The following is a 13,833-nucleotide window of genomic DNA, read 5'->3' as shown; positions in this document are numbered from 1 at the left end:
GAGCAAGATGGATGAAGTAGAGGCTCGCTTCCGGTGTCTTGTGTGATAAGAATGTGCTGCTGAGAGTTAAAGTTAAATTTTACAATGTTGTGTAATTAGACCGACTATGTTGTATGGAGCAGAGTGTTGGTCGGTCAAGAATTCTCATACCCAGAAGCTAAAAGTAGCTGAGATGAGGATGTTGAGGTAGATGTGTGGGCATAATCGGTTGGATAAAATTAGGAATAAAATTATTCGGGAAAAGGTGGGAGTGACCCCTGTGAAGGATAAGATGCGGGAGGCGAGGTTGAGATGGTTCGGGCATGTTAAGAGGAGAAGTATAGAAGCCCCAGTTAGAAGGTGTGAGTGGTTAGCCTCGGTGAACAGCAGGAGGGGTAGAGGTAAGCCTAAGAAGTCTTGGGGGAGGTTATTAGGCGGGACATGGCGCAGCTGGAGCTGACTGAGGACATGGCCCTAGACAGGAGGGTGTGGATGTCAAAGATTAGGGTAGAAAGTTAGTAGGTAGTCAAGCATTTCTCTTTGTCTTACTCAGTTCGCTAGCATTAGTGTTGGTAAGTTATCTTTTATTCATAGATGGCTATTATTACCTAGAGTTTGACTGCATTCTTGGATTCGATCTTATTTCATCTTGTTGTTATTCCTACTTATTGCAATTACATTTTCTGTTTCAGTAGTTCTCTAGCCGAGGGTCTATCGAAAACAGCCCCTCTGCCCTTCCAGGGGTAGGGGTAAGGCTGAGTACATCGTACCCTCCCCAAACCTCACTCGTGGGAAACTACTGAATTTGTTGTTGTATTTTCTCCCCTGCAATTTGAAATGTGTCGCTTTTGCCATCCATATTTCATTTTCTCGTACTGTTTAATTTAGTAAAATTAAATATAAGATTCTCTGCACTTTTTCAAAATTTTCATGTAGTACATCAAGGGAATTATAACATAATCACTGAGATGAATAAATTTTTCTTTCAAAAAGTCGTAAAATTGGATACTTTAATGGGTAATAGTCATTTCCCCTCCAATTTGTGTTAAAAATTGTTAGTAAAATTCTTTTCCAATTTTACTCTCTAAATATCCTTCTCTTATTTGAAGATCTAGCCATGGTTACCTGCCAGTGTCGTAGTCATGAATTTCTTCAAGAGTGTTCAAACTTTAAACAAGTCAATTATTTTATTTTATTTTATTTTTGTCGATGAATGATGTACCAAAAATTTTAAATCAAACTATGCAACATTTAGCTAAATAATAAATAAACTTTTAATAGAACCATAGTTTTATAAATCAAAATTAAAAGAACAAAAAGACATCATTAAAAATTTTACTAATAAAAGTAAGCAAAAAACCAAAGTAAAGAGAGAGTCGAGAGAATTTATAGTTTGTAGAGAGCTTTTGTTAAAGAAATATTGTAGAGTTTGACTTTTAAATTATAAAATTTATTTAAGAAATAAAGTTTAGTTAAAAAATTACTTTTAAGATTAGTTATTTATTTCAACACAAATTTTAAGTTTTAAGAGTGATTTTGTTAGGAAATTTTTTTATATTGAAAAAGAATAAAATAGACCACACATGGTGGTCACCATTTAGTTTTGGCAAACAAAATGAGCAGAACTTTGAACCCGTGAGTAACACGTCACTTTGAACACCCTAAACCGCTGGACTGCCTCAGTCAACTGTGTTAAGGGTGTTCAAAATATATATATATTGATCACGCCCAACTATGCCTTATAAAAAGGACTAAGCGGTCGTTGCAAGTATAATCCAGTTTATAAGTCCGGAGTCGGATCCCACAGAGAACTAAGGCTTAGCTACAACTGTTCAATATTGCAAAGAAACACAAGTTCAAATAATTTTCTAGTTATAAAGATTTGATTTTTATTTCTACTAATTAACTAGCAAATATTATAAAGTAGTAAAATTATCAACTAACATGGATGAAATTCTAGACAAGACTAAGGAGGTCTAGAGTTATGATTTTTCCAATTATCGGAATCCTTTCCGCTACGTTTCCTATAAATTTGCCTAAGTCTTCTCTATTGACCATGAGCACTCTAACTGTCGTAACTCTCTCCCGAGTAATTATCACAATTTACTAGGCATATTCTCCCGAATTACGCTAGCTGGCATTAAGTACAGCTCACTCAGATCGCACCAAGGTTTCGTTATCCCTAATCCCACCTTTAAACCTCCGTATTGATCCCTTATATACGTTTAGGAGTGATGTTGTTCAACAACTACCTAAATATGTACTCTCTCCCGAGTAATACATACTAAATAGGCATAGCTAATTGAGGGCCCTTCAATCAACCACAAGAATAATATAGTTGAACAAATAGAGAAAATACTACGGCAAATCTATATTAACGTAACAAGAAAATCATCCTTCAATAGGTTCTATCAAAACCCTAGATTAGGAAGTTAGCTACTCATACTCATAGTAACAATATCCCAAATATTTTGCATAATTAAAATACAGAGTAAAGATGAAAAGATGTAGAAATAGATGATTCTAACTCCCAAGAGGCGATTCCACCAGCTCTCCTTGCCTCTAGCTGCCCAAAAACGTGGCTGCTGAAAAACCTTTTGGCTGCTGAAAACAACTTCTTCCAAGTGGTGTTTTTAGGTCTATTTATATGTGTAGAAGAAACCCTAAACGTGTGGGCCGAGTCTTAGTCAAACCCGGAATGAATTAAGTCTTCAAAAGTCGGATTGGACTTGGCCTCAGGCCTGGCGTCGCCAGCCTAACGCCTAGAATTTGGCTGGCCTCGCCAGGCTAAAGCCTGGTCCAGCCTGGCCATAGGCTGGCCTCACCAGGCTAAAGCTTGGTCTCTCTTTTTCACTGTTCTCGAGCACACTTTCAATGTTTAATTATCCCTTTTGCTCTACTTTCATCTCCAATTCACCTACACATAAAATAGACTCTATTATGCACAAATAAAGTGTAATTTATCATTAAAGCATGTAAAATACAAGGCACATAATGTACGAAATTATGAAATTATAGCCACACATCAATACCCCACACTTAAACATTGCTCGTCCTCGAGCAATCAAACTACACTTATAGATACGACTTTTTTTAAGCAATTCTCCTAACTCATTATACCAAGAATTTTTAAAATAGTTTAAGCACACAAGTGTGACATCCTCGCCTCAAGATTCGACTCACAAATACCATGCCTTATTCAGAATTCACTTACTTACTCTAACATGGATGTCAACAACATTACCTTTTCTTTATGAATCATGTGCCCTCACCCAATCAAAGAGATTAGTTCCACACACAATGAATTTTAAGACCGTAGGAACTCAATATAGGAAGAATTCACTCGCTCTCAGAAATAACATTCATATGCTACAAAAGATGCACCATAGGCTTGCCCGTAGTGTAATACTCTACTAATCGAGTTCATTCAGTCTAAGATCAAGTAGGAGTTTCATTGGTTGAAATGTAGGCTGCGGGTCGGGTAGGATACATTTGAATATGAGTGACTACACCTCCCTTAAGCACTTTAATACATATACTTTAACACACATCACATACTTATGTCAAACCATAACTCCACCTTCACCTCAATATACATTAACTCCATATTTTTTTAAGCACAATTACATCAAGAGTCACCACTATCAAAGGATATTTTCACAGCAATACAACTAATTTTTCTTTTCTTTTTTTTTTTTCAATTCAAGTGGCTCTTACTTTTTCAAAACAATGCACCTTTCTCCTTATTTCATTAGTTCCACGCAAAAGCCGAACCAACCACCCCACACTTTAACTTTTACAAAGTTCATAACAATTCAAGTGCTCATGAGAGGTGAAAAGGTTCAAATATATGGTCGATTAAAACAAAGGGGTACGACTTGTAATGTGGTTACCAAAGAAACATGATTATAGGCTCAACGGAGTTAACTACGGTATATAACATTTAGGTGGATAAACTTTATATATCTGGCTTAACAAAGAAACGCCTATATCACTTCCTAGACTGAATAATACTACTATTTCACTTTGCAAACACACTGGGCAAGTTCTAGACATCAAATGCAATGCATAGAATACATACAAAACTCACACACGCATGGCACATAACTCACTCAGGATTGGTTTCATCGCGACACTCCAGTCAAAGCAGTTAAGTAAAATTAGGATACTACGATTTAAGGTACTTATGCGAGAGTCAAAAATCGAGCCTAAGCGTCACAACCATAGTACTAACTATTCTCAAGGCATAACAAAGCTAAGAGATATTGCTTTAATTCAATTCATGTCACAATGATTCCTATTCCTAAAAAAAAACTAACTACACCCGGTTCAAACAAAACCCTTGGAAAAGAACCGCGACACAAAGAAAAACCAAGGTGGAATTGCTACACTACCTAACAAAAGAAAATCTTTTTGTCTTTTTTTTTCGACTTAAATCCCTCAAAAAAATTATCTAATAGATCCATCGTCGGGAAAAGTCCAATCTTTTCTATTTTTGTTCTCTAAAAAAAAATATATATATTCAATTAAACTAACACAATTAAAATAGCATAGAAAGTCACCTAGACAATCTCCTCACCCCACACTTAAATTGTGCATTGTCCCAAATGCACACCATAACTAATAAGAGGGTAAAAGAGACTCCCTGGTAGGCCAAAGGCCGAAGCACTAGCAACTCATGGGGTACTCAGACTTCTCCCAGGCTTGGTCCTTCGTGCGGGTACCTCACACTTAGTTCCAACTATATGGTTTGTTGTTGCATCCTTCCAATAGCTTTGCTTTTCATGCTCCTAGAAAAGTAAAAATTGACACTACAAAAATAATAATAAAATAAAAAATAAAATAAAGCAAGTAAAGTTGGGTTTCCTCCCAACAAGCGCTTGATTTAACATCGCGGCACGACACGAATCACTTTCTGCCTCCACTTTGAACATATGAATTGGACCCCAAGTTTTGATTCTACTCTATGATCATGCTCCTAGGGTGGTGGAATGAATCTGACTGGCCCAATAAAATAATGTAGTATTCTGCACTTCTTGGCCTTTAGATGAGATGTGTATTCCCGACTTTCTAGCAAGAAGCATTTCAGAATATAGGCGCTTTGATCCTCATTCCTTGACTCCTCAAGTGGCTCGGATGACTCTATTTCTATATCATCATCCAAACACGATGTAGAAAAATGCTTGGAGTGTGGACCAATGCGTTCAACTACATGAACATTAGGACTGTCTACATCCTCAACACTAATGACACCAGAGTCAACTAAATATGTTGCTTGACTCTAGTATCTTTTCTACAACATCGGCATCCTCAAATTCTAGTTTGATTGATTGTTGGTGTTCTACTATGGACCCCTCTATTGTTACCTCAATTTCTGCATTTAATTCACGCTCTTCTTGAATATTATTCACAATATTGACTTGTTGAGCATTAAGATCTCCAACCAGTTGATATACTTGAACTTTCAAGTTGTGAATAGTTTTCTCTTGCCTTTCTATCTGCAGCTGTCTTTTACTATTTTGTTCCACAAGACACTTTAACATATCAAGGCACTTTTGTATATTACTGATCTCTTTCAGGTCATCATCCCTGAGTTCTTTGTTCCTATTAACTTCACAAGAAAAAGAAGAACCATCAAAGTAAGGGGTTGGGGAAACATAAGCAATATAAGCACAACCATGAAAGTGACCATCTTGACCACCACACATATCACACACATTCCGCATATAAGATTGAGTTGGTGCACATAACTCACTCTCGAGAATATTTTGACAATTTTGCCCAGTGTGGTTTCCTCCACTATATATATAAGGAGGATCAAAAGTAGAATTACCAACATCAAAACTCACATAATTCCAAGATGTCATATTTTTAACATTAACAAGTAAAACAAAAATAAAATAAAAAAACAAATACAAGAAAGGAAAAATAAAAGTTCAAACTTGCAACCTAGCAATATATACACCTACGCCTATAAGTGTTTCTTTATCAACCTAGAAATATATTTCTTTGCAATATAAACACCTACAACTAAACCGTTAGTTTTCCGGCAACGGCGCCAAAATTTGATCACGCCCAACTATGCCTTATAAAAAGGACTAAGCGGTCGTTGCAAATATAATCCGATTTATAAGTCCGGAGTCGAATCCCACAGAGAACTAAGGCTTAGCTACAACTGTTCAATATTGCAAAGAAACACAAGTTCGAATAATTTTCTAGTTATAAAGATTTGATTTTTATTTCTACTAATTAACTAGCAAATATTATAAAGCAGTAAAATTATCAACTAACATGGATGAAATTCTAGACAAGACTAAGGAGGTCTAGAGTTATGATTTTTTCAATTGTCGGAATCCTTTCCGCTACGTTTCCTATAAATTTACTTAAGTCTTATCTATCGACCATGAGCACTCTAATTGTCGTGACTCTCTCCCGAGTAATTACCACAATTTACTAGGCATATTCTCCCGAATTACGCTAGCTGGCATTAAGTACAGCTCACTCAGATCGCACCAAGGTTTCGTTATCCCTTATCCCACCTTTAAACCTCCGTATTGATCCCTCATATACGTTTAGGAATGATGCTGTTCAACAACTACCTAAATATGTACTCTCTCCCGAGTAATACATACTAAATAGGCACAGTTAATTGAGGGCCCTTCAATCAACCACAAGAATAATATAGTTGAACAAATAGAGAAAATACTACGGTAAATCTATATTAACGTAACAAGAAAATCATCCTTCAATAGGTTCCATCAAAACCCTAGATTAGGAAGTTAGCTACTCATACTCATAGTAACAATATCCCAAATATTTTGCATAATTAAAATACAGAGTAAAGATGAAAAGATGTAGAAATAGATGATTCTAACTCCCAAGAGGTGATTCCACCAGCTTTCCTTGCCTCTAGCTGCCCAAAAACGTGGCTGCTGAAAACAACTTCTTCCAAGTGGTGTTTTTAGGTCTATTTATATGTGTAGAAGAAACCCTAAACGTGTGGGCCGAGTCTTAGTCAAACTCGGAATGAATTAAGTCTTCAAAAGTCGGATTAGACTTGGCCTCAGGCCTGGCGTCGCCAGCCTAACGCCTGGAATTTGGCTGGCCTCGCCAGGCTAAAGCCTGGTCCAGCCTGGCCTTAGCCTGGCCTCGCCAGGCTAAAGCTTGGTCTTTCCTTTTTACTGTTCTCGAGCACACTTTCAACGTTTAAGTATCCCTTTTGCTCTACTTTCATCTCCAATTCACCTACACATAAAATAGACTTCATTATGCACAAATAAAGTGTAATTTATCATTAAAGCATGTAAAATGCAAGGCACATAATGTACGAAACTATGGAATTATAGCCACACATCATATATATATATATATATATATATATATATATATATATATATATATATATATATATATATATATGAGTAGTATTTAATTTATATATGCAGTATAATTTTTTCGGAGAAGGGTGTGTGCCTGACCACCCTTAGCATAGGGTGGCTACGCCACTGTTACCTGGGGCGCAGCTACATGTCTTAAAGGATGCTCACCCTTCGTCGGAAAATTATAGGTAAAATATTAAGTTTTAGAGGTATAACATATATTGAACATTCTTTGTCGGAGAATTTTTTTTAACTTCTTTCAAGTTTGAAAACCCTTGAGGAAATTCCTAGTTTCGCCACTGATGGTTACTTCCGTTCCATCCAAATAGTTGAAAATTAAATTTGAATATCTCATATTTCAATATAACAAATCAAACTTTCCATTATAATTACGTCATAATTCATGTATTGTCATTTTAATCGTCGTATTGTAACTTATGACTACTCTTATTCTATCATCGTACCAAACACCCTTTTAGCTATACTAAAAGTAACAATGAGGAAAGAAACAATTGACCCTAACGTGGAAGTAAGAACCTGAACTTGATTCGTGCTAGTTACTAACTTCTTGATCATTGGATTTAGTTTATGCAATAAAAAAAGTTAAGGCTGCTCTTTTCCATACCAGTAGTTTTAGTATTATTATCGTATTTTCTTAGTGTTAGATTTCTATTACTATCTGTTGTTTCTTTTACTCCAGTTATCTTATTATCTGATTGTGTTACTGCTTCTTTTTTCATGGCTTATCCACTATCGTATTTTTTTCAACATTGTAAAGTAAGGGTAAGGTCAACATATACTCTACCATCCTCAGACCCCACTTATGAAATTTCACTGAATTTGTTGTTGCAATATAAAGGTTGAATGCAAATTGGAGTCTCTAAACTAAGTGATTTAGCTCCTGTTTGTTTTCAAATAAGCCCTACAAAAAATGGGATTGGTTTAAAACAAACCCTACAAAAAATGGGATTGGTTTTGAAAACCAATCAATAGTCAATTCACCTTAAGCCAGTTAAAGGATAGTAAACTGGTGCAAACTCTCATACTAGTCATTTCCAAGAGGCAATGAAATACAAAGTGTTATTTCTTCTTTCCAAAATTATAAAACATGTTCTGCAAAATTGATTACAACATAGAAATGTGCATAAAACAATTCAAAACTATGACTTCATCAATGTACAAAATAGCAGTAGTGTGCCAAACTGCAAATCATCTAACTGCTAAGGTTTAGGTCACCATTGTTGGACTTGATTCGTCGGACCCTCAGAGGTACAGGGTTCTCCAAGACTGTCACGTTAACTCCGCTCCAGACATCTAATTTTGTGGGGAGCTGAGCTATTTTCTCTACAATTTCCATATCCTCCGGCAGCACATAGCCAAAAACAGTGTACGACTTTTTCCATTCTTGATGGTTTGCTAAGCTTATAAAGAACTCAGGGCCAGAGCCTGCCCATGCAACTGAACCCCGTCTTATTTCCGGACAGGATTCACTGGGAACTGACTCGAATGCTACTCCTTGAGCATCAAGAGTTCCTTGCACTAAAGCATATGGGGGGCCAAAAGAAGCCTGAAATATTGTAATGTAGATGCAAAGAACTCAGGAAAACTGAAGTTTCTACTCAAAAAATAGCACTTGAGAATGCACAAAGAAGCAGAGATTGACTGGTGCGCTTCAGGAAATTCAAATGCAGAAATTTCAGAGTGCAATACATACAAAATGTGTAATACACAGAGTTATGAAAGAAGAAAAGGGACATAATTTGGGATCCAAAGAGGAAGTTGCTGAACATTTTGCAACAGATGGTATACATACATAACATTGCTCTCACTTTCATGCTTTTTCACAGCTATTATACAACAACAACAACCCAGTAAAATCCCACTAATGGGGTCTGGTTCACAGCTATTATAACAAAGGTAAAATAGTACTCCTGCCATTCTATTTTATGTAGCACTATTCGACTGACATGGAGTGTAGGATATTACTTTGATTTCTATATTACTTCCTCCATTCCGAAATGGCAAAGTTCCTCGAACCTTCTAATTTTTAGCATAAATACGGATATTGATTCTTCAAATATGGGGAAAAAAATTTTGCATAACTAGTTCTATAAATTGCAATTTTTGAATAAAAATATATTCACAAAATGTTTGAAGTAATGTTATCAAACAATTTCTTTAGTAGTAATAGTGACTTTAAATGGTACAGAGAAAATATTGGTAGTAGTGGAAGAAAATATTTAAGTAAAACTTAAAAAGTTGTTTTGAAGAAGGTATATTGATTGAATTTGAAGAAAAATGGGAATATCGATATATAATTCGGGATGGAGGGAGTTTGAAGGTGATAAAATGAGCAATTATTCTTAATCCCTCTACGTAGTCAAAGAAGCCAAATTTGTTGTTTGGGGGGGGGGGGGGAGGGGAGCACACGTATAATTTATCTTCTTCATGTAGTCAAAACGAAGCTGTTTAAGATTAGAAGTCACATGTAAAACTGTAGAAGAGAGATGAACATTTACATCTTTTATGTGATCTCCGTGTGTATCCCAAAATTGTCCGCGAGTTTCCGCACGAAAAAATTGGCAACCAGCACAGTGGCGCAACCCCAACAACTCCAAAATGTTAAAAACTGAGCGTGGGGAACATTCTGGCAAAAGCTGCAGAAAATTAAGAAGAAATACAAGGCAGTCATATCAAAAGAAATTAGCAAATCCGGGTTAAGGGAAAGGACTAGACTAAAGCCAAGTATAGTGACTCTGAAAAGTGATACAGCAGTGTACACATCTAATAGATGCTAAATTTCAGTATAAAGTCATACTGTATCCACTCCCATCCGTAACGAACTGTACCCTATAGGTTTGAGAAATAGGAACATGCAGACTTGAAAAGGCGCAGTCGTGGAAATACTTCAAGCATGATCAGCAAAATCAACTTTTTAAGCAAGAGCTTCCTCAAATCATGCTTTTAATTCCTTACTTATTATTACTTTTTCATCATTGTTTATTATTCTTTTTCAAAAGACACCTCAATGTTGGCGGAGATACGATTTAAATATCCTATTAAAGTTAAACCTCATAGACTACTGCTCATTTCCAGGATTCTATTGAGAACTTTTCACCAATCACTTGGTTTCGAAACTGAGATATTCAAAAAGCATCATAAAGGCTAATCCATATAGTTATGGAATGAATTGCAACTGCGCAGCATTCATTTAGATACTGTCATTTTGTCTGTGGCGACAAGCAAGATATATGGAAGTATGCATTCACCAAAAAAATAGAACATACCTTGACGTGAATAGCACCAAATTCTGTTTCCAAGGCAACAATTCCCTAGAAGCAGTGGGATTGAAAAGAGAAATTTTAGCAGTTAAACCATGAAGATTTTCAAAATGTTTAAGAGCTATGAGGAGGTAGTAATATGATTTTCTACACATATGAAGGAATTTTATGGTTTCTCAGGTGTAGCAAGAATAAATATGAGGAAGAATTAGAATTAACAGAGCAGAGACGCTACCAAGAGAACGAAATTCTTCCGAGATGTATCATGTTCCCAAAGAATCTCAAAAATTATCTAAAACTAAATCAATTTTCAAACATTGCAAAAGTTTTAAGGATTTATAAGTAACATACAAATGTATTCTCACTGTTGGATTTATTTGTTGACAAGAGGACAATGAAGAGTAATCACGATATCAGAGAAACATCACTTTACACTTTAGTTTGTTGAGAAAGTTGTATACCTCTCCTTTTCCAAAAACAATGCCAGACGTCCACATAACCTTGTTTCCTGCTTCCTGTCTATCAGGAGCCAAAGTATCTTTCTGCTTCTTCAACCAGCACTACATCACCGAGCAAGACACGCCAGACCAAACAGTCAAACTCTAATTTATGTGGTGTATGGTAGTTCATAAAATAACTTAAAATACCAAAAGATAATCTTAAGACAACCTAATCTAAAAGGAACGCAGAACTAATAGATGCCAAATTTAAGTACATGAGGGCTTTACTCAAACTAAGCCCTGCTTCAGTGTTCAGTCATTATTAGCTTTTAGCTTTGAGAACGTCAGTTAACAGCTTTAGCCTCCAAAAACTTATTCTGAAAGGCTCAATTGATTGGTTTTGAAACCTTCCCCGGTCCGCCTTCTTTTCTTGATAATCATTAGGACAAAAGAGGTTAATTCTGACAATTTCTCATTTAATTCTCCTGATTGTGAGCAAAAAAGCAGGTTCATGTGGTTGGGCTGGGTTTGGTTATGTTCACTTCTGTGATTAGCTCAAAAACCAACATCACAATTCACTAACTCATGTCCTATCTTTTATTGCATTATATTTGCATGTTCTTTCATAATTAAAGGTTCAAACTTTGTATGGTTTATCAGAGTTAAACATACAAATCATTTCAAACTGCCAATAACTTACAACTAAAAACACCATATAGGAAAAAAAAAGAAAAAAAAAAGAAGAAGGTTTTTCGAACTCACCTCACCAAATTTGTCACCACAAATTTTTTTATTTCCACAAAAAACCCACGTATCACAAAGACAAGGCCCATGATTACCCGTACACATAGCTTTACAAGCCTTACAACATTCTTTAGAACTATTAACCTTAAAATCAGAACCCCACTTTACAGCAGTTCCCCAAAGCTCAAAACTTTCGATCCCACTACAACATTCACCCTCCCCTTCACCACCACCGCCACCGCTAAATTCACCTTCCTCCGCCGCTAACCGCTCAACCACAGAACTTCCGGCAGGTCTCATTACTGCCGACATGAAAATGTACACGGCGGTACAAGAAACAAGACCCATTAAAAGAAGGATCATAGTGGCATAACGAGTGGGTTCGGAATCATTTGGCTTCCGACCCATTTGAGATTGATGTGTAAAGATCAAAACCCAGAAATGGATTTGGCTGATTCGGTTTACTATGTGAGAATTTTGATTATTAGTTTGGTGGTAGAGTTGACCGGAAGATATTGAACTATAGACTTTGAAATTTTGAGGTAATTTATTATTATAGTAAGAAGTTTAATATTGGGAGAAGTTATGGAAATGAATTAAATAATCTTTAAGAAATTGTTACAATTGGAATTTGATCATAGAGGCTGTATAACTAGTAGGTGTAGTATGTGCTTACAATATAAATAAAAAAATTTAACTTGTGGTGTATAATAAAATATATATTTTTTGTGTAATTTTAAATTATTATATATTATTTTTAAATATGAAAAGAAATATTTTTTCACAGACTAAAAAATAATTTATTAACATAAATTGAAATATAGGGAATAGTACAATGAAAAATCTAGCTAGTATCATGGTTTGGACAGAGTGAATTTTCTTTGGATTTTTCTGCCAATCTTTTACCATTAGTTGCCTGGCGGCTTGGAAGGTACACTACGAATTGCAAATAACTGATACAATCATGTTGTTTTGATTGGAGAAGTTGACTTTTCTTTTTCATTTTTATTACACCTTGTGCCAAAAGAATAGCACTCCCTCATTAATTGAACATGAAATTTAACAGAAAGAAAAATTGAATTTATTTCCTAAATATGTCATAAAATTGTTAATATAAAAACACCTTATTAAGAGTAAAATATATTTTATTTTTTAAAAAATTTTTAATATAAAAACATTAAAAAACATTATTTTGTTGTTGTTGTTTTACTATAAAAACACTATTCTTTTCTAAATAGTATATTATGGCAAAAAAACCAGTCACATTAAGGGTGCAAAATATATAGAAGGAATTCCGGTTCATCCATCTCAATTTAATTGTTTGTTAGTCATTTTCAATTATTTTTACTTTCCAAAAGAAGACGTAGTCTTAACACAATTTTTTAATATTCTATATCTTTTTATTAAAAAAAAAAAGTATGGTGACCACTTCTTTTATATATTAAAGAAGTCTCAGCTTTGAAAAAATTATAGTAGCTTTCGGTTTATACTTTTAGATCCACATGCATTTGAATACAGTAAGACTAATATTATTATCTTAATAACATTTCCAAAACAGAAAGAAGAACCTAGTAAATTAAAAGGAGGGAGTATATATGTGTGTATATATGTGCATTTATGTATACTACTTTGAAATGAAAGACAATTACTTGGTTTTTCCTCCAATCGACAAAAGTCATTTCCCATCTCTTATATTTGAGAAATATATAGTATAAGACCTCCCTTCTTACTTGATATTGCATCACATTGAGTAATTTCCTTTAAAATACTGTTTTAAAAATAGAAGTACTTTAAATTTTGATACCTCCTTCAACTTTTACCAAAGGGCTTAAATTTTGCAACTAATTACGACAAAAACAGATTTTTTGAGCTTTTTCTCCAACACATGTAATTGTGAGGGGAATTATTGAAGTGAGAGTTCTCCACTTAATACTTAAAACTAGCCGGTTCAGTTCGGTTTTTATGAAGTTCGGTTCGATTTGTTCGATTTTCAATTTTCTATTTGATGCA

General features: G+C 35.0%; 1 protein-coding gene across 1 annotated transcript; it reads right to left on the bottom strand.

Annotated features, from left to right (window-relative positions):
• Window positions 1-8,386: 8,386 nt before the first annotated feature.
• Window positions 8,387-12,386, bottom strand: LOC104088557 (uncharacterized). The gene is made up of 5 exons (XM_009593258.4): window positions 11,842-12,386; window positions 11,101-11,199; window positions 10,646-10,690; window positions 9,878-10,015; window positions 8,387-8,925 (listed from the first exon to the last, which is right to left on the bottom strand). Exons 1-5 carry the CDS (start codon window positions 12,229-12,231, stop codon window positions 8,572-8,574), a joined length of 1,026 nt encoding a protein of 341 aa, XP_009591553.1. The 5' UTR covers window positions 12,232-12,386; the 3' UTR covers window positions 8,387-8,571.
• Between the last annotated feature and the right edge of the window lie 1,447 nt (window positions 12,387-13,833).

The sequence above is a fragment of the Nicotiana tomentosiformis genome, chromosome 8 (assembly GCF_000390325.3).
Source record: "Nicotiana tomentosiformis chromosome 8, ASM39032v3, whole genome shotgun sequence".
Taxonomy (NCBI): domain Eukaryota; kingdom Viridiplantae; phylum Streptophyta; class Magnoliopsida; order Solanales; family Solanaceae; genus Nicotiana; species Nicotiana tomentosiformis.
This window is presented reverse-complemented; position numbering and strand designations above follow the sequence as displayed.

What these genes read in the sequence shown, in the direction of transcription:
- LOC104088557 (XM_009593258.4), bottom strand. Translation starts at nt 12,231, where the DNA reads ATGGGTCGGAAGCCAAATGATTCCGAACCCACTCGTTATGCCACTATG. An exon ending in TTGTTTTTGGAAAAGGAGAG is followed by an intron (nt 10,691 to 11,100) that starts GTATACAACTTT and finishes CACTGCTTCTAG; the next exon opens with GGAATTGTTGCCTTGGAAAC. An exon ending in ACGGAGATCACATAAAAGAT is followed by an intron (nt 8,926 to 9,877) that starts GTAAATGTTCAT and finishes ACAATATTTCAG; the next exon opens with GCTTCTTTTGGCCCCCCATA.